This window comes from Phytophthora ramorum (assembly GCF_020800215.1).
Source record: "Phytophthora ramorum isolate Pr-102 chromosome Unknown Phyram_PR-102_s0003, whole genome shotgun sequence".
Classification (NCBI taxonomy): domain Eukaryota; phylum Oomycota; class Peronosporomycetes; order Peronosporales; family Peronosporaceae; genus Phytophthora; species Phytophthora ramorum.
This window is the reverse complement of record NW_027150649.1, coordinates 686,443-709,686: the sequence shown is the minus strand read 5'-3', so window position 1 is coordinate 709,686 and position 23,244 is coordinate 686,443. Positions and strand designations below refer to the sequence as shown.

General features: G+C 52.9%; 7 protein-coding genes across 7 annotated transcripts; 2 read left to right on the top strand and 5 right to left on the bottom strand.

The window, feature by feature from the left end:
* Nucleotides 1-466: 466 nt before the first annotated feature.
* KRP23_3370 (Lysophospholipid acyltransferase) lies at nucleotides 467-1,915 on the top strand (the record flags this gene model as incomplete). Its single annotated transcript, XM_067888211.1, has 1 exon — nucleotides 467-1,915. One exon carries the CDS (start codon nucleotides 467-469, stop codon nucleotides 1,913-1,915), a length of 1,449 nt encoding a protein of 482 aa, XP_067747474.1.
* A 173-nt stretch (nucleotides 1,916-2,088) lies between these two features.
* Nucleotides 2,089-2,433, bottom strand: KRP23_3369 (Sushi, von Willebrand factor type A, EGF and pentraxin domain-containing protein 1; the record flags this gene model as incomplete). The annotated part of the gene is made up of 1 exon (XM_067888210.1): nucleotides 2,089-2,433. The coding sequence occupies one exon, from the start codon at nucleotides 2,431-2,433 to the stop codon at nucleotides 2,089-2,091; it is 345 nt and encodes a 114-aa protein (XP_067747473.1).
* A 309-nt stretch (nucleotides 2,434-2,742) lies between these two features.
* KRP23_3368 (uncharacterized protein) lies at nucleotides 2,743-3,726 on the bottom strand (the record flags this gene model as incomplete). The annotated part of the gene is made up of 1 exon (XM_067888209.1): nucleotides 2,743-3,726. The coding sequence occupies one exon, from the start codon at nucleotides 3,724-3,726 to the stop codon at nucleotides 2,743-2,745; it is 984 nt and encodes a 327-aa protein (XP_067747472.1).
* A 2,194-nt stretch (nucleotides 3,727-5,920) lies between these two features.
* KRP23_3367 (uncharacterized protein) lies at nucleotides 5,921-8,077 on the bottom strand (the record flags this gene model as incomplete). Its single annotated transcript, XM_067888208.1, has 1 exon — nucleotides 5,921-8,077. One exon carries the CDS (start codon nucleotides 8,075-8,077, stop codon nucleotides 5,921-5,923), a length of 2,157 nt encoding a protein of 718 aa, XP_067747471.1.
* A 1,001-nt stretch (nucleotides 8,078-9,078) lies between these two features.
* On the top strand, nucleotides 9,079-9,988 carry KRP23_3366 (Bis(5'-nucleosyl)-tetraphosphatase, symmetrical; the record flags this gene model as incomplete). Its single annotated transcript, XM_067888207.1, has 3 exons — nucleotides 9,079-9,726; nucleotides 9,785-9,856; nucleotides 9,923-9,988. 3 exons carry the CDS (start codon nucleotides 9,079-9,081, stop codon nucleotides 9,986-9,988), a joined length of 786 nt encoding a protein of 261 aa, XP_067747470.1.
* Nucleotides 9,989-11,563: 1,575 nt separating this feature from the next.
* On the bottom strand, nucleotides 11,564-12,300 carry KRP23_3365 (uncharacterized protein; the record flags this gene model as incomplete). Its single annotated transcript, XM_067888206.1, has 2 exons — nucleotides 11,564-12,112; nucleotides 12,286-12,300. The coding sequence occupies 2 exons, from the start codon at nucleotides 12,298-12,300 to the stop codon at nucleotides 11,564-11,566; spliced, it is 564 nt and encodes a 187-aa protein (XP_067747469.1).
* Nucleotides 12,301-20,769: 8,469 nt separating this feature from the next.
* On the bottom strand, nucleotides 20,770-21,772 carry KRP23_3364 (uncharacterized protein; the record flags this gene model as incomplete). The annotated part of the gene is made up of 2 exons (XM_067888205.1): nucleotides 20,770-20,850; nucleotides 20,930-21,772. The coding sequence occupies 2 exons, from the start codon at nucleotides 21,770-21,772 to the stop codon at nucleotides 20,770-20,772; spliced, it is 924 nt and encodes a 307-aa protein (XP_067747468.1).
* Nucleotides 21,773-23,244: the final 1,472 nt, after the last annotated feature.

Below are 23,244 nucleotides of genomic sequence, written 5' to 3'. Positions count from 1 at the left end.
TGGAGAGAAAAACGCACCTTCAAGCGCACCCTCATCCATAGCAGCGATCCTCGGTTTCCAACGCCCGACATGAAGCTCTCGGATACCATTCGTCTGAACCACCGCAATACTGTAGATCACCGAAATGCACAGCAAAGCACCGACTTGAACCTTCAAGCAGTTCAACCTTCGTTCGTTTGGCAAATGGCGCACTGCGGGCCAGTCAAAGTCCCCATGCAAGTCGCGCGTGACAGCACTCGCTTCAACGTCATCCAACCCCCTTCTAACCACATATCCCTGTCCTCATGCATTCTATTGACTGCACCACCTCTGCCCAACGAACAGCAACTCTTACCTCTACAACCACATCCCCGTGCCCTAACTGCCCAGCTGCGTCATCGACACATTCGCATGACAACAACATCAACATCCTCTGCTGGGGCATCCACCGCAGCCTCTCATTCCTGCTTCTGCCTGTGCATCCGCAATGGCTTCGGAGCTTCTCTCGGCTCTGTGCAATGCCGCTACGCCGCTGCAATTCACGCTGCTGAACGAGCACCTCACAGGCCTCTCGGAGGTCGTGGGGGTTCCGGTGGACCAACTGCGCTGCATCACTTGTTTGCTGGGCGCCTACCCGTTGGCCTTCGTCGTGCGCAAGCTGCCGTCCGTCTCGGCCAAACACTGGTTGCACATTTGCGCGGGCGTGAGCATCGCCCAGTTCGTGTACGGCGTCGGGTGGCTGCACTCGCTGCTGTCGTCGCTGCTCACGTACGCGCTCGTGTGCGTGCTGCCGCCCAAGCGCGCGCCCTTCGTGGTGTTTCTCGCCAACATGGTGTACGTGGCGGCGCTACACATCCACCGCATGCGCGTCAACTACATGGGCTGGAGCATGGACTCGACGGCCTCGCAGATGCTGCTGCTCATCAAGCTCACGAGCTTCGCCTTCAACTACCACGACGGCGTCGTGGCGGCGGCCACGACCGTGCAAGACGGAGACTCCGAGCACACGAAGCGCGTCAAGTTGTCTCGGAAGCAGTTCGCCATCCCCCAGATCCCGACGCTGCTCGAGTTCTTGGGCTTTGTCTATTGCTTCACGACGTTCTTGGCGGGGCCGGCTTTCGAGTACAAGGAGTACAGCGACGCCATCCACCAAGCGCGGTTTGTCGACAAGAAGGGGGTGCGCCGCAATGTGTCGCCTACCCGTGCGGCGCTGTCCAAGATGGCGCTGGGCCTTGGTCTCATGGCGGTGCTGGTGCGGTTCGGAGCTCTTGCGGACCTCCGCGAGATTCTGAGCGATGAAGACCAGTCGATGCTCTTGAAGTGGGGGCGGCTGTTTGTCGCCTTGTTCCTCACCCGAGCCAAGTACTACGTGGCCTGGAAGCTGGCGGAGGGTGCGACCGTGCTGTCGGGCACTGGGTTTGAAGGATTCGACGAGCAGAACAACCCCAAGGGATGGGGCAGTGTGAGCAACGTGGACATCCTGGGCTTCGAGCTTGGCGCCAATGTGCGCGAGATCTCCCGCGCCTGGAACAAGGGCACGCAGAACTGGCTGGAGCGATACGTATACACGCGCACGGGCAACTCGCTGCTTGCCACGTACTCCGTCTCGGCACTGTGGCACGGATTCTACCCTGGCTACTACCTGTTCTTCCTCACGGTGCCGCTGGCGACGGCTGTGAACCGCTTGGCGCGGCGCCACGTGCGACCGTACGTTGTGGGAAGCCCCCTCAAGCCTCTCTACGACCTCGTCGGCATGATTTGCACGGCGATGGTCGTCAACTACCTGGCCGTCTCGTTCGTGGTGCTGTCGTGGGAAGAGGCTGTTGCCGGCTTCCGCTCCATGCGCTTCGCCGGACACGTCGGTCTCGTGGTGTGCTACCTGTTGCTGACGTTTGTGCCTATCAAAAAGACCACGAACAGCAAGAAAACGGTGTAAGACGTGGACTACGGGCACTCAATCTACCTCATCTATGTATCGAAGGCTATCATGACCTCAAGCAGAATCCAAGAAATGAAGCAAAAGTATCATAACACGACGAGATTTCATTTGGGGAAGTATTTGTGCGGGGCTCGCCAACTTATCTATCGAGTTGCTTCTCAGTCGACTGGTTAGCCCGAGTACAGCGCGTAGCCAGTGTCGTGGTTTTTGTACGTGTTGTCCTTTGACGCCAAGTAGGTGACTCGGCACTCAGGAGGCTGAGGCGACCAAATGCCTTGGTTCGTGCAACGGATTGTCGACGGTCCTTTCATGTTGGTGCCTTTCATGCACGAATACGTCGCTGACGAGCCTGGGGTCGTGCTGGAGTACTTCACGGAGCCCTGGTAGATCGATGCCGGTGCGTTGCAGTTGTACGTCGGGGCGCTGACACTGCCGCGGAGGTTGCCTGCCTCGACGGGGGCGAGTAGTGACGCCGACGTGACTACGACGCCGACAAAAATGCCAAGAAGCCGCATCTTGGTCTTGTCTGAGAATTGCTGTGGGGTGTGGCCTTAGATTGAGATTGTGGTGAAGTTACCATACTGGTATGCAAGACGTACTCGTCACGTCTCGCTGTTCTTATTCTTTTCAGTGTTTGGGGATGAAGAGGTTCTCAGATGCTTGTTCTGGTTCATTTAGTATGGACTAATATTTTTAGGCTTAGCATGCGATTGAGACAAGATAAGGAAACCTTACTGATTGAAGACAGCCAACTGTGCGTTCTAATATCCCAATGTTCTGGCGTGCGGCAGATGCTGGGCAGTTGTAGCAGGCGATGCAAGACTTCAAAAGTCTGACGGAGTGAGCACGATGCTGTGCTCGAATTGGTCTGCAATGGCGGTGGCAGGCGGCATACTGCCACGTCCCCGGGTCCGAATGACGGCTATAGTCACGACCACGATGCTGCCTAACGCGATGATGATGGCAACCACCGCTGCCGCTGAAATGCCAACCGAGGCGATGGTGGTCAAGTCTGACTGCGTCGATGCTTGGAGCGCCAATGACTTGTTTGAAGTATTGGTTGACGTAGCGCACGGTGTTACTGGGACATCAGTCGGATTTTGGGTCGCAGCTTCAGTCGGAGCCTGGGTTGGTGCCTGAGTCGTAGCTGCTTCGGTGGAAGGGGATGCCGTCATTTCGGATGATTGCTCGTAACTCTGTTCTTCTTCTTGCTGATACTCTTCTTGAGCAATTGTAACAGTAGGGGCTGCCGTCGTAGGCGTTTGCGTCGTTGGGGCCTCCGTGATGGGTGTCTCTGTGGCTGGCGTCTTCATACAAGGCGTATTTGTCGGAGTCGAGCGCGATGTTGACGCTTCGGTATAAATACTGTTTTCCGTAGGAGCTGGTGTCTGCGCTTCGGTGGCAGTTGGAGTTGGAGTCTCCGTTGAATAAGCTGGCGTCGTCGTGTCTTCCGTAATCGGCTGTATTGTTGGCGCTCCAGTATCAATACTACTTTCCGTAGGAATTGGTGTCTGCGCTTCGGTGGCAGTTGGAGTAGGAGTCTCCGTTGAATAGGCTAGAGCTTCCATGGTCACAGACGGAGTGACCGTTAGTGGCTGCACGGCCGAGGAATCGGATCCATCAGCCGGCACCACGGTTGCTGTTGGCATCGAAGTGGGGGTAGAAGTCTCGTTATAAGCTGAAGTCTCGGTGGCAGTGGGCAATGTTGCCTCGGTCTCCATAGAAACCGGGGTGTCAGAGGTGCCTGGAACCATGGATTCGGTCTCACCGCTGTAAGGTGGATGTATCGTCACTGCTTCGGTCGACATTGGTGCGGATGTATCGTTAGATTCTTGCACTGGAACATTGGTTGACTGGGATGGCGTGGCAGTAGGCGTAGCTACAGGTGCAAGCGTTGACTCGACTGTAGGCGTTGGTGTTGGGTACCACTGTTCGCTTTCGACACTGGGAGCTGCTGTGGTTGGTGCAGGGGGCGTTGGTGTCGTTGACATAGCTTCAATACTCATCGGGGTGGCTGATGTTTCGGGTACAAGCGTCACGTTAGGCCCAGATGTCGGAAAATAAGCCGGAACTTCGGTCTCAACCTCACTAGTTGGAGGTGCTGTTGTCGGCATTTCTGTAGGTGTTGGTGGTTCTTGAGAAGGCGTGGGCGTTTGCTCCTCGGCTGCTGGTGTCGTTATCGGTGGCGCAGTCTCAGGCAGCGTCGTAATTTGTGTAGCCTCTGGATACGTTGACGGCAAAGGAGTCTCAGGTACGCTAGGTGGAGCTGATGTCGACACAGGTTTCAAGGATTCGGTAGCTGCTGGTGCTTCTGGGACTTCCGAGGTCTCATCTATCAGTTCTGTTTGTTCTGGAGTTTGTGATGAAGTTGGTGCCGCTGCAGTAGTTGCTTCTGGAGCTTGACTCGACACCTCTAGAATTGTTGCTATCTCGGCGGGGGCATCCGTAGGTGTTTCACTTGGGGCTTGAGTTTCTGGTGAAGTGGAAGCTGGACTGTAAACGGGAATCGAACTTGCGTCTAAAGGAATAGACGGTGAAGCCGTTTCCTGCTCTTGCGTTGGAGCAGTAGTTGAAGTCGTGACTTTGCAGTTGAACAGCTCAGTCACCGTCGTCTTGGTAAACCAGGTCGAGTCGCAATCGCTTAGACTTTCAAGATCGAATGGATCCGCGGTCAAAACAGAGCCACCATTACTAGAAAAATCCCACGTCGGACAATTCTGAGGTGAACTCTCCTCTGGCGTGGCTTGCACAATCTCTGGACATGCGGTCGACGGAAAAATGCAACCCCAGACATTTCTGCCGCCGAGATGAATGCACTTCGCGTCCTCTTTAGCGATGCACTTTACGTCGTTGAAGCTATCAAGGTACGGGTAGCACTCACTGAAAGCTGTGTCACCAATTCGGGGGCATTCGAAACCGACCGGTTGCTCACCGTCTCCAGAGCACACCACACCACGGCTTGTCGGGATCTGAAACGTAGCGTCTTGGCACACGCTCACAGCTGTCATCTCAACCGCCCTGCCTTGCAACACCAGCTCATTGAGAACCAACATCGCTAGGCCGTAACTCGCCCTCAACGCCCTCCACTGTGTCATACCGCAACAAACAAACGTCGTAAAGTACTCTGGCCGCAGTCAGAGTTGAGGGGTCACTTGGGAAATGGGACTGATCATCGAAGGAAGCCGCCTGCATGCCGCAATCGCCCCAACTAACGCCAAGCGGAAAAATCCATTCAAACGTCAATGGCGAGAGTGAAAGTCGTTAGCGTGAGTAGCGTTGCCAGTGCGTACCTCCCTGAGCACTTCAACTTGAAATTGCAACATTTTATAGACACCGAAGAGGCGTCTACACATCATTTGCATCGAGTCTGTACCTCTATATTTGAATATCGAAACGACGCACCGAGGAAGCCAGACGATTGACTCACCGTTCAGCTTTCGTTTTGTACCTCCTCCGCATAACGCTAGTCGGTTGGAATTTTCTAGTGCAGTGGCGAGATGAACTTCCGCCTGCCGGCCGTGTACGCCATGCAGGTACGCTACCCACGGGCGGAGAAAGACGAGGTCCTCTGCTCAGTCGTCTGCAAATGCGTATTTATCTGCTTGCAATACTGATACAATTATTGTACTCTCGCCACTACAAATTGTCCAAGCGGAATGAAGTACGTTGGACTCGTCGAGGGTATACGCTTCTTATGTCCTTATCCGACCAAAACTTGAAACTGCTGAGCGCCCTGCATGTTCTTGCTCCTCGGAAACGATTGAGGTTATCGGTCACGTGCTCAGTCGGATTTTCTCGAGCAAAGGAAAGGGGAGCGCAAGACAGTAGAAGTCTTCTGACGTGTTCACTGTTTGTGGTTACTGCACTTTTCCATCAATATTGGCGCGGTGGCGACGCCTGGTACCAGCTCGTGACGCTGTCGTCGTTGGCAGCTCCACCCGGTGCTTTCAATTCATGCTTCTGTTCGCTTCTGGGTCACTGACACCGCCGCTTGAATGTATATTACACGAAACCGCCGATACTCTGCCCGTTCATACTCTGCACTCGGCCCAAGCGGTCCTGCCGCCGTGCATTCTGCTCCTGCTGGTACTTCTCCACGACACAAGACACACTCCTCTTCGGCTCCCGTCGCTTCGACCTGCGCTTCTCTCTTTGCTGCGCTCTGGTCTCCTCCTCTTCCGATTCGGAGGATGAGACCTCCTCGATCACGCGTTGAGAGCGAGAGCCCGGGTTCTCGCGCCGGTTCCATCCCTGCTCGTTCATTTGACGTCGCAGCCGCAACATTTGCTCACGCCCAGCGGTGCCGTTGGCAATCATCTCCTGCAACATCGACTCTTCATCGTTCGAGAACGATTGCTTCGCAGTCATAAAGCCGCCACCTCCAACTTCTTCGTACTCGTACTCCGTGTCCGAATCGTCCGAGTCCGATGTTTGATCTGCCGCGCTGCTGTGTCCGGTATCATGGCTAATGCTGCTGCTGCCCATAGCCTGGAACGAATCCCACTTCAACTGCACATATTTGTCAAGACCTGGAGGGAAGCCCCACTCATCGGGGTCGCCAGGTGCACCAACGTGGAACATGTCGCTGAAGTTGTTCGGTAAATCCGTGAAAGTCTCTTCTAGCTCCTGGAGGAACCGCTGACTGTCAATGACCAGCCGGTGCTGCGCATTCACACGATAGCAACCCGGCGCTTTCATTGCAGCTTTGTTGATGAACCGGTCGACGTAGCGTAGAACCATGATGGCGCTATACTCGGACACATATTTCTCCAGTTCGCGTTGAGCATTGATCGAGATGGCTTGGGCGTTGAGAGCCGAGCTCACGCGCGACATGCGCTCAGAATCACTGAGCTGAACATTTTTGGCCGACTTGGCTTTCCTCTTGGTGCGCGACGAGCTCTTCTCCTTGCTGCGTGACGAGCTTTTATCCTTGCTGCGCGAGGCGCCCTTTTCCATGCTGCGAGATTTTTGCGACAGCTTGGATTTGTCACTTGAGTGGCTCCCTCGCCGCGAGCTTTTCTTCGTCTTGTACTGGGCTAGGGAAGACAGGTCTACAAGCTTCACGTCGTCGGCAGACGTCTCCGAGGACACGGACGACGGCACGGACGATGGTACAATCATCTTCTCTTTCTCCGGCTCGGATTCGTCCAGTGACGAGCTGAGCGTCGACGCGGAGGTGACTGCGCGTGCTGTGCGGTGTTTCCAGTCTCCACCATTGTCGTCGGGCGTCGAGTAATGACGGTACTTGCGGTGGTCCTCCATGGCCGAGGAGCTGTGCTGCTTCTGCAAAAATTGCTCACGCAGCGAGCTGGCCTCAGCTCGAGAGCGCTCGGATGCCGCCATCAACTTGTTCATCTTGACCGTCTTGGGGGTGCTACCAACGTCGTCATTCGCAGGGTTCGCCGCTTCCTTCTTCATAGGCGTGGCCATAGCACCCTGCTGCTGGTACTTGTGCTGCTCTTTTCGCAGCTGCTCCAGCTGCTGCTCCTTGCGTTTATGCTGCTGCTGCATCTTGTCCTTGTTCTTCCTCTCGTTCGGGTTGGAGCTCCTCATGGCCAAGATTTTGCTCTCTCGGATCAATCTGCGCGGGGATTCGTCACCCTCGTCGCCATTGCCTGCACTATTACCCTCCGACGAGCCTAACAAGTCTCCAGAATGGGCGGCCACGTCCGTCTTGATGGTCACGGGCTTAAGGAAGTCTCGCAACAGGTAAAAGACTGTGACGCTGGCCTGCGTGCGGTCCTGCAGCGCCGCGTACGCCGCCTGCTGGTGACTCGGCAGCGCCTGCACGTACTGGTCGTAGCGCGCCTTCTGCGCCTTGCGGTACGTGTGCGTGAGGAAGAGCAGCTTGATGAGGAAGCGGTGCAGCTCCACGGCGCGCTCCTTGACCACGTGGTCCTTCTTGCTGCCGAAGAGGCGCTTGGCTGGGAACGCCACGTCCTGCAGCTCGCGCGCAAAGTCGCGGCTGCACGCGTCGTCCAAAATGTGCGCCCGCGCGTCCTTCATGACGCGCTGCACGTCGTCGCGCAGCTTGCGGAAGTCTGAGTAGGTGCGGCGCACCTCCCACTCGTCGGCGTCCTGCTGCACCTTGACGACATACAGCACCTGGCTGCCGCCCGTGAACTCGACGTGGCCGATGGCGACCACGAGGCGACTCATGGCGGGCGCGAGGAATAGAGGAATGCGATGAGGCCGTAGTGTTGCGAAGTGGCTCGCGTTCTTGATTAGCACGCGCGTTCTCTTTTGTGGCCTACAACCGGACTGGCGAAATGAATATATGGAAAGACGGGGATATATAGTTAAGGAGGTCCATGGAAACCGAGATTGTACGGTACCAGAGACGATACGGGGAAGTGATTTGCGAGGGATTGGATGTGAGGCGCTTGGGAGAGTCAGACCCGCGAACGCACAGTCCATAAGCTGCTAGTGTAGCAGAAATAGGGCGGACCGACGCCGCGAACTGCAACAACGAGGACTAGAATTGCTGCAGGTTGCTGTTGCCGAGCAAACGCCAAAACGAGGAGCGACGCGGTTTCGTCTCTTGGTGGAGTGCGAGAGCGCCGACGTCGCAATGGCGGCAGGAGCAAGCGTTTCGAGGCGCCGAAAGGGGCAGGAACGAGGATTGACGCGATCCACCCGAGGCAGCTTGTCGAAGGTGCAATTTTTGAGCCCTTCCTTCTTGCGATGTGCCACCGAAAGCTCCGCCCCCCCCCCATGCTTTGAGATAGTGCGGCCCCGTTGCTCACTCGACAGCCGCGTGTCGGCCAGGTCAGCTCGAATGACACAGTCTGGAACGCGCAGCCAACATTGGTCGCAGTCCCCAAGAAAGAGCAGCCATGTGCGCGCGCCGAAAACGCATGCGCTGGACGCCACCTGCTCGGTGGCTGGCGACATGATCCGAGTCGAGCGTCGTGCCACTTGCGCACGAAGCACTCTGATCCCCCGCGCTGCATGGTTGGTGCCAGTGCTGGTGCTTGGCTCTCTTGGCGTGTTGAAGTGCTAGTTCTCCACTCTATGCCAACCCCGGCACAGCTTCATGCTCACCAAAAAAGCACATCAATTCGAACACCCCCAAACACCTAAAAATACATTGGTCCACAAGTCGCTCGAATCAGACATCAGCATCAGATTACCAACATCTGAGAACGTTATTTTATGAAATGGAGCGGGCGCATCCGGACGTGGCGCTTCCTGCAGTCGTGCACCGCGTGGCCTCCGACGTGGCTGCGGACACGCGCTTGCTGGTCATCGGAGACGTGCACGGCTGCTTTGGCGAGCTGCAGTTGCTGCTGGAAGCGTGCGACTTCCGCGCCGCTAGCGACCGGCTGGTGTTCGTGGGGGACCTGGTCAACAAAGGGCCAAGGTCCCTGGACGTCGTACGCTTCGCACGCGACTCCGATGCGCTCTGCGTGCGCGGAAACCACGACGACGCGGCGCTGAGCGCCTACTATCAGTGGGTGCAGGGCGGGCGCGCGCTCGGCTCAGCCAAGTATCCGTACGTGGAGCTGCTCGAGGAGGAAGACGTCGCATTCCTCGAGCAACTACCGTTCTCGCTGTCATTGCCGAACCACGGCAATGCAATTGTGGTGCACGCTGGTGTGGTGGACGGAGTGGGATTGCAGCAGCAGAAGCCCTTTGACATGTACAAGATGCGCTTCGTGCAGCGAGAAACCGAAAGTTCCCAGTGGCAGGCGCTCGAGAAGAAGAAATTCAAGAGTGAGAGCGGCGGGGAGCCGCGAATGTGGGCCAAAGTGTGGAGCGGACCCAGACACGTGTACTTTGGCCATGCAGCGAGTGCGGGGCTGCAGGTGAGGAGGTTAGTGAAATATGGAGGGGGAGGGGGAATGCTCATGGTGTTGGTTGTAGCAAGAGGCTTTTGCGACGGGGTTGGACACAGGCTGCTGCTACGGGAAAAAGCTCACGGCGTGCATCCTTCCGGTGAGTGTTTGGAGCGAGTTTCGATGCTAGTTGGGTGTTGGTTTGACGTTGGTTGGTTGGTGGCAGTCGGGCGAGTTGGTGCATGTGGACGCTAAGGAACAGTACGAAGTCCCGAGCGGTGACAAGACGTAGATGGGGGCTGGTCTTCCATCAAAGGTGGTGGAGAGAATGTATGGAATTGTTTTCACGGAGTTTCATTCCATCGTCCATTTGTTCTTCCAAGCCGAGTCCAGTAACGAAGGTGATGAAACTCAAACTACACGACATGCATTCGCGCTGCTTGGCAAGCTGCTACTTGGTTCCGTATGCTACGGCAGCATCTCGAGTGATCCCACCTTCCGAAACAACAAACTGCCCTGCCAGAGACGTCACTGCAATCTGCAGACTCTCTCCAGCAAAGTGCATCCCTTCAATCTTTGCCGAGCCCCCTATCAACCGGAGAACGCGCGTCAAATCTTCGAAACTTGTGGCGCCGTACATGACACGTCTCTCAAAGCATGCCACACCATCCAGGTCAAGCAATGTAATCATCGCGATACTGGTGCCGGCCCAGCACATCACACATGTCAAAGAACACGTCTGTGAGATCGTCGTTGAGCTTTAGGATGTCGCGTGAGAGGACACGCGTCTGGAACAGCTCCTTCGAGCAAATGTCTGCGGCAATGTTCAGCATGGCCTTCGATGACGCACCTCCTAATACGGTCTTATCATTCTCCGTAAGGAGCCGATAGGTCTTGGACAGATCTTGAAAGTGGAGCGCCTTACGCACTTTAACGGCTTCCTTTCCTGGAGGTGGCGCCACACCGCGGTTACATGGCATTCACGGCTGTGGCGGTCAAATGAGAGCTCAACAAGTAGGTTCGATTGTACGACCCATGCACTGCAGCAGCACGTGACGGGAGTGAAGATCATCTGGTCGTATATCTCCAACACCTCGTCGAAAAACGGGATGTGCTGAAAAAACCGTTGCTCTACCAGCGCATTGTAGAGATGGCCAAACGCTCGGAACCTCGACGTCACCATCAGTAATTCACTCGCCATGTGCAGATAGTGGAAATGGTGCGTTAGCATCATGAAACCCGCCATCAGCGAATTCGCGCGTGCCAGGTTGTGTCCTCGACTCGATAGCTTGATCTCCTCGGCACACTTCTTCAACCCCTCATGGATTTCCCTGTCGGCAGTGAGCACTGCACCCTTCGCGACCGTGGTCTCCATATCCTTCATCAGATCCTTCGAGTGCTTGAACGTGAGACTCACGTTGCGTGTGAGGCCTGACTTTCCTTGCAGTGCCGCGACCGACTTGAGCCAGCAAATGCACGTGAAAACGATGGGCACTGTGACCTGTCGCGACGTGAAGTACTTATCCATCGATGCCATGAAAGAACTCGCCAGGACTGAGTCGTCGAAGCTTTTCCCCGTGGCAAGCTTCGTAGCAAGGATCGTGTTATACAGCAGCGGCAACTGCTGCAGCAGAAAAACGACCATAGTGGTAGGATCCGGGAGGACGTACTGGGGCGTCCGTTCCTCGCCGTATGTCTTCCCAAAGAACCCATCTCGGAGAATCAACTGCGTTCTAGTCTGCGTCGGTATAGCAGACGTGAGGCTCGCCAGCGTGCTCTCCACACTAATGGAATTCACGATCAGCATCCCAGGAACGAAAGTATACGTCCCATGGTTTTGGAAACTCATCCAGAAGTCCGTGACGGTCTAGCTGATCTTCTTCGAATTGCTCTGCGGTGTGTCTTCCATGACCACATTGACGACATCCTCCGCCGACTTCAGCCTTGGTATCTCAGCTGCAGTCTCGCCGTCAGCGCTGTGGCCGTGTCCATGGCCAACTTGGCCACCACAGTGGCCTCCACCATAGCGTTGCTGCTTCTTCACTTGATCGTAGATCCTGAAAACAACTCCTTCCACGAGCTCCCCCAGCTCCAGGAAGAAGTACACGACCTCCAGTCTCAGATCCTGAGCAAAGGCCTCATTAAACAGTCGCTCCCTCTCGTCCCTGACACTTCTCGGAGCTCCACTCTCCACTGCAAAAGTGCCTTCGTCTGGGAAAAAGTCCTCGTCCAGCTCCAAGACGTCGTAATAATTGTTAAACCTCCGCCTCGGCGTCTCTTCCTGCTGGTCAGTCCCAATCCCCTTCAGCGTCGAGTACCAGTCTCGAAGCAGCCCCAGAAAGTGGTGATGGCCGCGTTGCGTCTTGTCGTTATCAGCGAAGAAGGTGGAAACGTGTTTCCGTAAGGTGACGGCGCACTGGCAGGCGGCGAGGGTCTTGGGCAGAGCTCCCGGCAGTCGCGGGGTCCGCCGCGATCTCCCGCACCACGTCGCTGATGGCCTCGAATTTCACCTTCTGCCCCGTATCACGCCCACGCGCCTGCAACACCCAGTCCAGGAAGTAGGCCGTGGCGTGCTTGTAGCGACCATACTCGATCGTGGGGCATGGACTTCAACTGTCGAATTGGATATTTCGACCTGAATTACGCTAAATCGGAGTGGTGAAAAATAGGTATACAGTGTATAGCACTAGTATACTTTGAAATATACAGCGCTCTGAAAAACTATTGCCCGCTATCCTGCGAAGGCGCAAACGCCCAACCTAGGATTGTAAGTTTCATGCTCTCTTGTGTAACAAGTAAAGTATTGCTTGAGGGCAAGTTCAAGCAATACTCAAATCTGGTAACGCCTCAGGTGAACGTGACATTGCCGGTTGCTATTATATACTTCCTTCTTTTCCAAATCCCGCGCAAATTTAAACGTGAAGTCGACGCCTATTGTATAGCAAACGACAGCAAGTCATCAACCAAGTCAGCCAGCCAGGCATAACTTAGGAATCCCAACATTTCAAAACTTACCAAAGTGCGCCACACGAAAGCACATCGTTAACATCACCCAAAACATAAGTTTCCCCTGGATCAACGGCATCTGAGTCTTCAAAACGAATGCGAGTTGATACATCGCGTTTACCTCGCACTTTCGTTTGATAATTATCACGAGAACGTTGAGTGATAATACTTGTAGTAGCCCGAACACGAAGACAGGAACCACAGTTGCCGCCACATTTGCATGAGTAATTCCAGCCATCTCTGAGTGATACTTAGCACTTGGAAGATGAAGCATTATAATGATGTAGACGCAATAAAACAAGGGAATCAATGCTTCCAAGAAAGCAGTCCCCACAAGACACTCAATCGTAAAAAGCGTCTCAAGCGTCTCTTGCAAAAGCATGGAGCTACTCGGACTGGAATTCAGGATCTCAGCAGATCTATTTTCTTCTTCTTTTGAGTCCCCCTGGACAGCTTCAGAGCTAAATGGATACACCGAGCTGTTGCAGAGGGATAGAGACATTCGTGTTCTCGATCTGCTTTGATGAGCAAGGTGCGTATTAGGCACCATTGTCTCAAATGAAGGCGAAAGATGCAGGCTAGAATCGGCAGGAGCAACCAACACCAACCTTGCCAACAGAGCTCTATCTTTTGTGGGTAAATCGTGAGGAAGACAGGAGAGTACCCGAATGACTCAGTTCTGTTTTACATTCCGAATTCCTGGCGTTTATCGGCTTTACGCCTGACTCTGCAATCGAATGATTTGTTCATGGCAGATTGACTAAAACATTTAACGCTTGTAAACTGTGGGAGATTCTACATGTACATTTGATGTACTTAAGACATTATTTCCTGGTTGAACCTTACAATTTACTACAGCGATGGTTATGTACGAAGGGCTCTTTCGCGATGGAAGTTCCAAAACAAATTCGGGCGCTAGTGAATAAGAGCAACAGTTTTGAGCGTGAGGAGTTTGTTGAAGACCCTTGTGGAAAAAAAAACAGGAAGCACTGGATTTCGAGAGCTGGTACAGAAATCTTTCCGAACGTGGTGCCGTGGGCTTAGGCCAGTACCAAAAATCTTCGCCGTTTGAAAGGCAACGTAGCCTCTGGTTGTAATTCCTGAACTGAACAAGAGCGACAAACGGTCGTGTGTGGTGCAGTGGTAAAAGTGATGTGCGATAGCTCGTATTTCTATACTCGGCGTCGCTGATCGTGCAAATATCCATTTTGATGACCACAGCTCTACGGCTTGCAAAACCTTTTCGTCGGAGGGTTCGTGTTTTCGTCTACTGGGTCTGATGTGAGCCAGCATCGATTGAAACCTGCTTTGTATTCGCTTTCGTCTTTTTCCTTTGACCTACTTTACCAACCCCCACGATCTTGCTCGTCGACTTCTTTCGTATCCCTTCTATCTCTTAGTCACCATTATTACTTTAATCATCAAGGATCAGTACCAGCTAGTCAATGAGAGCGACCTCTTGCCAGGAGCTCTGCTTGACGAAGGAGAAGCAAAAGCGAAGTCCGCGTCAGCGAGAATCAGTTTGTTGAGAACCTCCAGCTCATTACTTGGAGATTCTTCAACATTCCGTTGGGGAGAAAATGATTGTCCACTCGATTGAGCCGTGGAGATGTAAGTAGCTCCAGCTGTCTCCGGAAAACGAGGGCGTTCGCTCTTCTCCTTGCTCTGGGGTACGAGGGGCTCCTTCTTGGCCCCACATGCGGCTAGTAGTAGCAATATCGCAACCAACAGCACTGACAGCAGCTTTGTAGTCGGTGTAGGAAGGTGGAACAGAATATAGTAATCTCTGCTGCGAAGGAAATTGCCGATGTCTGTCTTGGTCACCCATAATTTAGCTTGGAAGTTTTCCATCGTGGTAGTCGGCGGATACTTTAGTAGTGAGAAGTTTGGTCAGTGGAGGTGGTATGCAAGGCAAGATATTTTAACTTCACGTGCCATGATGCAGGCGTACAAAACAATCATCGTTCGTTATTGTTTTGTTGACTGGGCTACCGTTGTTGGTGTCTTATCAGTGCGTCACTGGCGAGCTACACAAGTTGCAGCAACATATTCTCCACAAATCCGATCCGAGCGCTTAAACTCAGAGCGACGGTTCACCGTTTGCTTCTTGTGCTGCTTTCTCCTTGTTATCCCCTAGGCTTGCTTATCACGGTGCAATATCACCTTGACTCTTCGACAGTGCGATTGAATTCTCACATCCCAACATCTTCTTTCGCACAACCCGTTGTGGTTTTGCTTGACTCGCTTCATATCCAAACACTGTGTCAGTCAGATATTCTGTACTTGCTGAGGAACATGCAGGGGCCAAACAGACTATACTTGCACAACACTGACTTCGCTTTATGGGCCACGTCTTCAAACTTGAAAATCCAGGTCCCACACAACCGCGAATTAAGCCTCATGGTGGAGCTTCTACAAGTTTCGGCGCACCCAGTGAGACGCCTGTGTACAACCCGCAGCGAAGTTGGTCGATTTGCCATCGACGACAAGTCCCCGCTGCTGCTGGGCCAGCCATAGGAAATACAGTCATACCTTCATAGACAAGGCCACCAGGCTCGGAATTCAACGAGCACATTGGGCACTGCCCGTTCATGCTTCGAACGGCAAACGCCGTGCCCTCCACTTTGTCAGCCTCGCGAAGGTTGAATATCTCAGTGTCTGGTCGCGACGGTCTCCGATGGATTCTTGTCATCCTGGCGTTGATTACCTAACGCCAAGGCTCTGACCGACTCGAAAGCAGCCAGCATGTTGCTGAAGACCACCTGCCTTGATTGGGCTCGGAGACCGCCATGCTGCTGCATTGGTTGAGACCCAGCAGCAGGCTCACGCCACCACAACAACCGAAGCAAAACCGAAAGCTGCTGCCAGGCACGTGGATTCTTACTAAAAATTAATCGCACGTGGCGATGGAAAGACGGACGCCACGCAAACGCCACGCAAAACCACAACGATCGTCTTTCGCTATGAACACAACGACCAACGATGTGGCCGCATGCATACGTCAGTCTGCCGACGGGACAACAATAGAAATACAATAGAAAAAGAGCACCGCGTTCGCTTTCCCGCACATTTCGCTGTATACAATCCTCCCAGCTCGTGATAATTCCGGGACATTCGCACAGCATACAACCGCTAGTCAGTTGAAAGTTCCGGCACATTTTTCACCGGCTGGAGCCTCATGTCTCGGCTCTGTCGAGCTCGCAAACCTCTCCCTCCATCACTTGCCACACTACAGTCCGTCTCGAAAAGCTCATCAAACAGATAAATCCGCAGTCGTGATGAAGGTGATTCAGGTCCTCATCGTCGCCGCCTTGGCCCTTTCCAGCGTCTCGGGCGCTACCACCAGGCCCACCACCACCACTGCAGCGACCACCAGCTCTTCCTCGACTGCGGTGGCCTCGTCTTCCAGCGCCAGCGCTGCCACCTCCTCCACTGCTTCGTCGGAGACTTCGTCCGCCAGCACGAGCGCCAGTGCCGCTGTTGCGGACTCCTCTTCGGGCTCTTCGAACGCCACGTCATCGGACTCCGCGTCGGCCGCATCCGAATCGTCGGCATCTACGAGCAGTGAATCCGCATCCGTCGGTAGCTCGTCGGAAGACTCGACCACCGCCCAGAGCAGCTCCGGCTCGGGTTCCGACTGGATCACGGGCAACTCGGGCGGTGCCATTGCGGCTCGCTCCGGTTCCATGCTGTCGTCGAGTTCGGGTGCCATGCCTCAGGTGACGGCGTCTGTAGGGACTGTCGCGGCGGTCGCCGTCGCCGTCGGCGCCTACTTCCTGTAGTTGATGCGGATGACGTCGGTCGATCTACGTAGACTGCAGCGCACGGAACACTACTAGTACAGGCGGGGGTCGATCTTACCTTTCGCCGCTCGTATCATTAAACACGTATATTTTCGCTCCCGATTGAGCACGACGTCGTTTGTGTTGTGTTATTGGGTTTTGTGCACACGTTTTTGATGTTGTAGTGCTGGATCAAGGCGAGGCAGTGTGGAAGGTAAAGTGACAAAGGACCAATGAGACTTCCGTGATCGATGGCGCTCGCCGCTATCGAGCGTCACCATCAATTGGAGAAAGCATGACGCTCGGTTGCTTGGGGCGTCAACTTGCTTGAATCGCGCCCAAGTGCAATCTACCTATTATACATGTATTTACTATAACCAACGTGCTCGCTGTACAATAGTATGAAGTTCAAAGCCATCGATACCAGCTTACAACCCGATAAAATGTTTATTAGAAGTATGGAGAAGCATCTACTGATAAGGCGTCCGACAGTTGAGAACACAAAATCCCCTACGGGCCACATTGACCATTAATTCGCGAGTTCTCGCCACTTCTTCTTCCGTCGCCTCTTGCGCTTGTAAAGGCTTGTAAAGGCATACGCCTTCAACTAGCGCAGTAGTAACGCCAATAGCAAACTCAAATTGGTAGAACTGAAAGCCGCTCGTGTCGTTAGAGGCTGTGAAGTCGAAGTACGACGACCTTTGTCGAGTGCGGTCTGTAACTTATAACCATCCACCCTGACACTCAAATACCATTCCAACACGCGAAACGCAGTAGGGTTCGATATCCGACACAATCCCATCATCACGAGCTGCGGAGTATGACTGCATGAAGCCAGCTGCTGATCCCTGTGATGTGATGGCGCATCGACAAGCTGAAAGTGCTTTGTGTAGATCCCTCTGCATGATTTTTTTTTGCGTGAGAGAGATCCTTCATGACGTCTCCCACTGCATCGAGTTGAATCCGCTGACTTGTGTGGCCATGTGCACGCAGTAGCCAATTCAGGAAGTAGTGGTGCGCTTGTAGCGTGCGTGCTTGCTTGCTGGGAATGAGCACGTAGAGGTGGTCGCTCGGTTCTGCATCTTCAAAATATTGCTCGGTAATACTTCGAAGTACACACTTCATGCTGTAGCCGCATTTCGTAAACCGCCAACAGAGGAAAACAAAAACTGACCGACTTGATCAGCACTCGTGCATGGCTGCGAGTTACGGCTATCGAATTGGATTCCTTCGCGTTGAGCCACCCCGAGCACTGACTGTAGAACTCGAGCCACGTCATCTTCCACTTTGCCACCGTACATGACATATTTGTCGAAGCACGCCACCCCGCTAAGCTCAGAGATCGCAGTGATAGCACGCGTGAATGCGTGGAACTGTCGATTGGTCGTGTCAGCCTTCGCCGTAAGCTCAAAGTAAAACGGCCTTCCTGTCATCTTATCTTGACTCATCTGTAGCTCCATAGTCTCAATAGTTTCAGGTACGTACCAATCTAGAAGGAAAGCCACGTTTGCACTTGTTGTTCGACCTAAACCGAGAATGTCACGTGCTCCAGAATACATCTGAAAGAGTCTTCGCAAATCACTGCGTTCGTGATTCCGATGTGCCTTCAACAAACGCTTCTCAAGCACATCCAGAATCTCAAGTGCCTGCGACTTTCTGCTGACAGATATACAGAGTTGCGCTGTCCTTACCAAGAATTTTGTGAACGCCGTGGTTGTAGCACAGAGCTGCCGAAGTGGAGCAAGAATGGGGACCTCGACGGCCGCATGGTCAACACGATGGAATTTTTGCATCATGTGAATGACTCGATAAGCTTCAAATGACACATTGCTCCTCACCAATACATCCTGTTTATCAACTTGGATAGGGTCAGTCAACACTTCTGTTATCCCCTCCAGCCTTTCAATAACTTTACTGACGCACTCGACATCTTCGTATTTATCTGTGGCAGGAATATTCGGATCTCGCAAACGTGCAAATATGATAGAAGTCTTCGCGATAGATTTTTCCACTGACCATGATCGGTCTAAACAATCACCGCTATCATTCTCGTGAGTTGATAAGTCCACATCTGGCGAGGACTTTGCTTTGGGCCTTGTTGTAGAGGTAGTCGTTGAAAATCTGTTTACCTTCCAATCTTTTGTCCTTCCTTTGTTGCCCTTCTTCTTTTTCTTTTTCTTTTTCTTTGACCGCAACACCGTTTCTGTGGCCGTACCGACATTCTTTAATGTGAGTTGCCGCTCTTCATCTCGCTGAATGAACACTAACTTGCGCAATCGTTCTGCACGTGACGTAATTTGACGACAAAATTTCGAGTCAAAATTCCGTTCACGCTTGTCGTCCTTCGGAACTGGTGCAGTCTCCTCACACTCTGGCGTGGATGCTGCTATTTCAGCACTCTCAGTAGACCAGCCCCGTTCGGCTGTCATATCTCTAACACAGCGCCCATTTCCGTCTTTGATGTATGTATTAGCTCCAAAACACCGAAGAATATTAAGCATATCGCGATGGCCATGCCGCGCAGCCAAGTGCGAAAGCGTTTCCTTGGTATGGAAAGTGGGTGTGTTCAGATCAATCATATTATCTGCTTCGAGCATCAACCGAGCAATATTGTCGTAACCCGCAATCACTGCACTGTGCAAAGCCATGGTGTTTGGTAGTTGTTCTCGAAGAATCGTCAGCTCACATTCTGACGGCTCTTTTCGACAATGTATTGGCTGGTAAATAAGTGCCCCCATCTGAATCATCCATTCGACAAGATCAAGGTCATGTGCAGGACCACCTGCTGCTAGGTGGAATAGCGTGCTGAGGTCGTTACCAGGTGCAATTGACAGACCTTCCGAGTTTACTGTGCTGGAATGTGTACTCGGGGTGGTGCACGGTGAGAATACACCTAGAAGTTCAGGATCCGCCTTGATCTCTGCCTTGAGGTAGTTTAAATCCTTTCTGGACAGCGGGGCGCTTGTGTTTTTCATCAGCGCCATCAGATCGAAAAAAACTTGCTCACGACTCTCGCTGTCCGTTTTCTCATTTTGTAGAGCCGTGCCATACTCTTGATTTACATAATCCAGTTTGGACGGAAGCGTGAAGTACTTATTCTCGCAGAAAAGTGGCGATGTAGCAAATCTGGTTTTAATCACAGCTGCGACCTTCTGACCCATTTTTCGGACATGCTCGCCACTTACGGCACATTCTCGATGTGTGAGCATTCCAACCGGTAGTGCACTCCACTTCATGGACCCGTTGTGTTGGCGAGCATCTAAAAGAGCTACAAGAGGAACCATGACCGCGTCCACTAATCCGTACTCAATGCTCTTCTGGCGAGCCTTGCTCGGTACTGGGTCAGCAATGTAGTCGTCATGAAATTGGCGTCGGCCAAGTTCGTCACACATTTTCGAAAATGCATCCGTGAGATCATCATTCAGTGTCATCAAGTCACGGGATAAGATCCGGGTAGCATATAGTTCTTTTGAACAAAAGTCTGCAGCCTTTTTCAGCATAGCCTTCGGAGAAACCCCTCTCAAGCATGACAAGTCGTCTTCAAATACCAGACGGTAGGTCATCGACAAATCATCAAGGGGGTCCTTTACGGTTTTCATCTTTGCCCTGCGAGGTGGGGGCACGCCTCGATACACGGATTCGACGGTAGCTGCACTGTGGTGCTCACTAAGCAAATAAACGCGATTGTAAGCACCATGAACTGCTGTAGCGCGTGATGGTTTAAAAATGATGTCGTCATAAACCGCCAGCAACTCCTCAAAAAAAGGGATATGCTGAAGAAATCCCTCGTTCACTAATGCATTGTAGAGATGACCAAACGCACGAAGTTTTTTCGCCTTCAACAAAACGCCACTTGCTAAGAGAAGAAACTTGATGTGATGCGTTACCATCATAAATCCCGCCATTAACGGATTCGTTCGTGCTAGGGTATGGCCGCGTATCGAACCCTTAATCTCTCCTGTACAATTCTGTATAAGGCTTTGAAGAGTGGTGTTGCTCTTTTCCACTGTCAGCTCCATTTTTTTCACGAGTTCCCTTGAATGTTTAAACGTAAGACTAACGTTGCGACTGAGGCCCGCTCCTCCTTGTAGAGCAGAAACCGACTTAATCCAGCAAATGCACGCAAACACTAATGGGATTGTGACCTTACGCGTCTCAAAGAATTCATCAAATAGCGCCATGAATGAGCTTGTTAATCCAGCTCGTTCGTAGCCGGACCCGGTTTTTATCTTTTGCCAGCGTATCGTATTGTACAGCATGGGTAGCTGCTGCAGAAGGAAAACAATCATATTGCTCGAATCTGGGAGCACGTACTGCGGTGTGCGCTCTTCCCCATACTTTTCGCCATAACAATCATCAGGGAGGACTACAAAATTCCAATACGTATCCTTCCTGTCTTCTTTCGCCGCAACACTCGAAGAGAAGGAAGCTAAAGTCCACCATACGTTCGTGAAATCATTTAGCAGCATACCGGGGGCAAACTTGTATGTTCCATCTTTCTCAAAATTCGCTTGAACGTCGGCAGCAGCTTTCGCGATCTGGTTCTTCATACTAGTCGAAGGGTGGTCCATGAGCACAAAAAGCAAATCTTCGGCAGTTTGAAGTGCCGGGTAACGAAACTGCAGCCCCGCCGTCAAAGAATCGGCCAAGTCCATGGCCACCTTCACCACCACGGTCGCCTCCATCATCGTACGCTCCTGTTTCTTCACTTGCTCGTAAATATCAAACACCTCCTCCACTAGCTCCTCCAACTCGAGAAAAAAATACGCAATTTCAAGTCTCAGATCCTCAGCGAACGCCTGATCAAACAGAAGTTCCCTATCAACCTTCGCTCTCTTCGAAGCTCTTTTCTCCACCACAAAAGTTTCTTCATCTGGGAAGTAATCCTCATCCACCTGCAACACCTCGTAATAATTCTCGAACCGTTTGATCTTCACAGTGCCATCAGTTTGCTGCGTCTCCACCTGCTTCAGCGAGGCGAGCCATTTCTTGAGAAGGCCCAGAAAATGGCGATGCCCTTCCTGATCGTCAGCGAAGAAGGTAGCGACATGTTCTCGGAAGGTGATGGAGCACTGACAGGCTGCCAGTGCCTTGGGTAGTTCTCCCAGTAGCTTGGGGGTGAGGGTGGACGGCTTGGCGGCGATCTCCTGAACAACGTCATTGAACTCATCCAGCTGCACGCGTTTGCCCGAGCGGCGGCCTCGGCCTCGAGCACGCAACAGCCAGTCTAGGAAGAAGGCAGTGGCGCGCTTGTAGCGCGCGTACTTACTCGTAGGGAACGAAGCCATGCGGTTGAGTGTTCTTCTTTCTCTTCGATTTGAGAACGGAAGGCCGCCCCCAGATTTTGTCGTCCGATCGTAAGCTGAAGGCCATCACCAGAGTGATGGTCGTGAGCCAAGATACTAGGATATCCGCGCACTACAAACAGAAGCCGCTTGGGATATCCTCTGGACGAGATGACACCGCTAGATTCGTTGGCAAATGTGGTACCTCTACATGCTGCTGTAATAGGCACTGCAGAGCTGGTATTCGTCTCTTTGTTGCTTTTTGTTGCTCTTTTTCTTCAACGCATTCACGGGATTCCTCTTGGATCGATGCGATTGCATGGCGTCACGCGAAGTGGACACTGAAACCCACAGCTGATCAGCGTGTTGATTTCTTGTTTCTACTACACCTTTGTGCATCCAAACTCGTAGTAAGCGGCAATCAAAGTACATTTGCTATTGACAAATTTATGTTATGAGCCACTAATCGGGAATCAAAGTTGGAAATACGGCAATCAAAGTCGTAGGATTTGTGCCTACGGTAGGCTGCGGTGCGCTCGCGCCAAAAGTCTGCGGTGTGCTCGCGCCAAATGGTCACCGCCCCATTCTCCAATTTAGCATCCGCCGTACACATGCGGCCCCCTCCGCCACGCGTCGCCCGCCACACGGTCGAGGAGAAGCAGCGGGTGCTTGCTGCGCATCCTGAAGGGCGCGACGACTGGCTGGAAGTCGCCTCAAGTAACGGCATCCCCGCATCAACTGCCTACGACCTTGTCAGACGTGGTCGAGCTCAAGACCTTCCTCGGGGTGGTGCTAGATGCGTTAAGATGCCTCAAGAAGCCAAGGATCTCCTAGAGAAATACCTGGATGAAGACTGCACCTACACGTTGGACACTATGCGGACCATCTGTTCCTGGACTGTGGGGTTCGCGTAGACACCACAACGATTAGCCGCCACGTGAAGGGCATGCTGTTCACGGTGAAACAAGTTCGCATTAAGCCAACAACCTGCAACAACGACGTCAACAAGGAAAAGCGCCGCAGTTTCGCGAAGAAACTCAAGGCTCACCAAGATAAAGGTAATTGCGTTGTTTATTATGACGAAACTAACTACAACGTGTACTTAAAGCGGACGCGAGGACGTGCCAAGAAGGGCAAGCGTGCTGTGGTACAACTTCCCCCTTCAAAAGGCGCGAATTTGCAGGTGCAATGTGCCGTCTCGTCCTGCATTGGACTTGTTACCTATCGCCTCCAACGAGGCAGTATTCGTATGGATACAAACGCTGCCTTTGTCGAGGAGATCTACCAAGCGGAGAAGGCATCAGAGGAGTTTCGTAGCTACTTCCAGGGCAAGAAAGTGGTGATTGTGCTGGATAACGCCCCCGCGCACTGCCAGACGGAGGACCTCGTCATCGAGCACGACGACATGGAGCGTCTGCGCTTGGGGCCCTATGCAACCCTATCGAGGGGTGTTTCAGTGTCTTGAAGTCGCACAT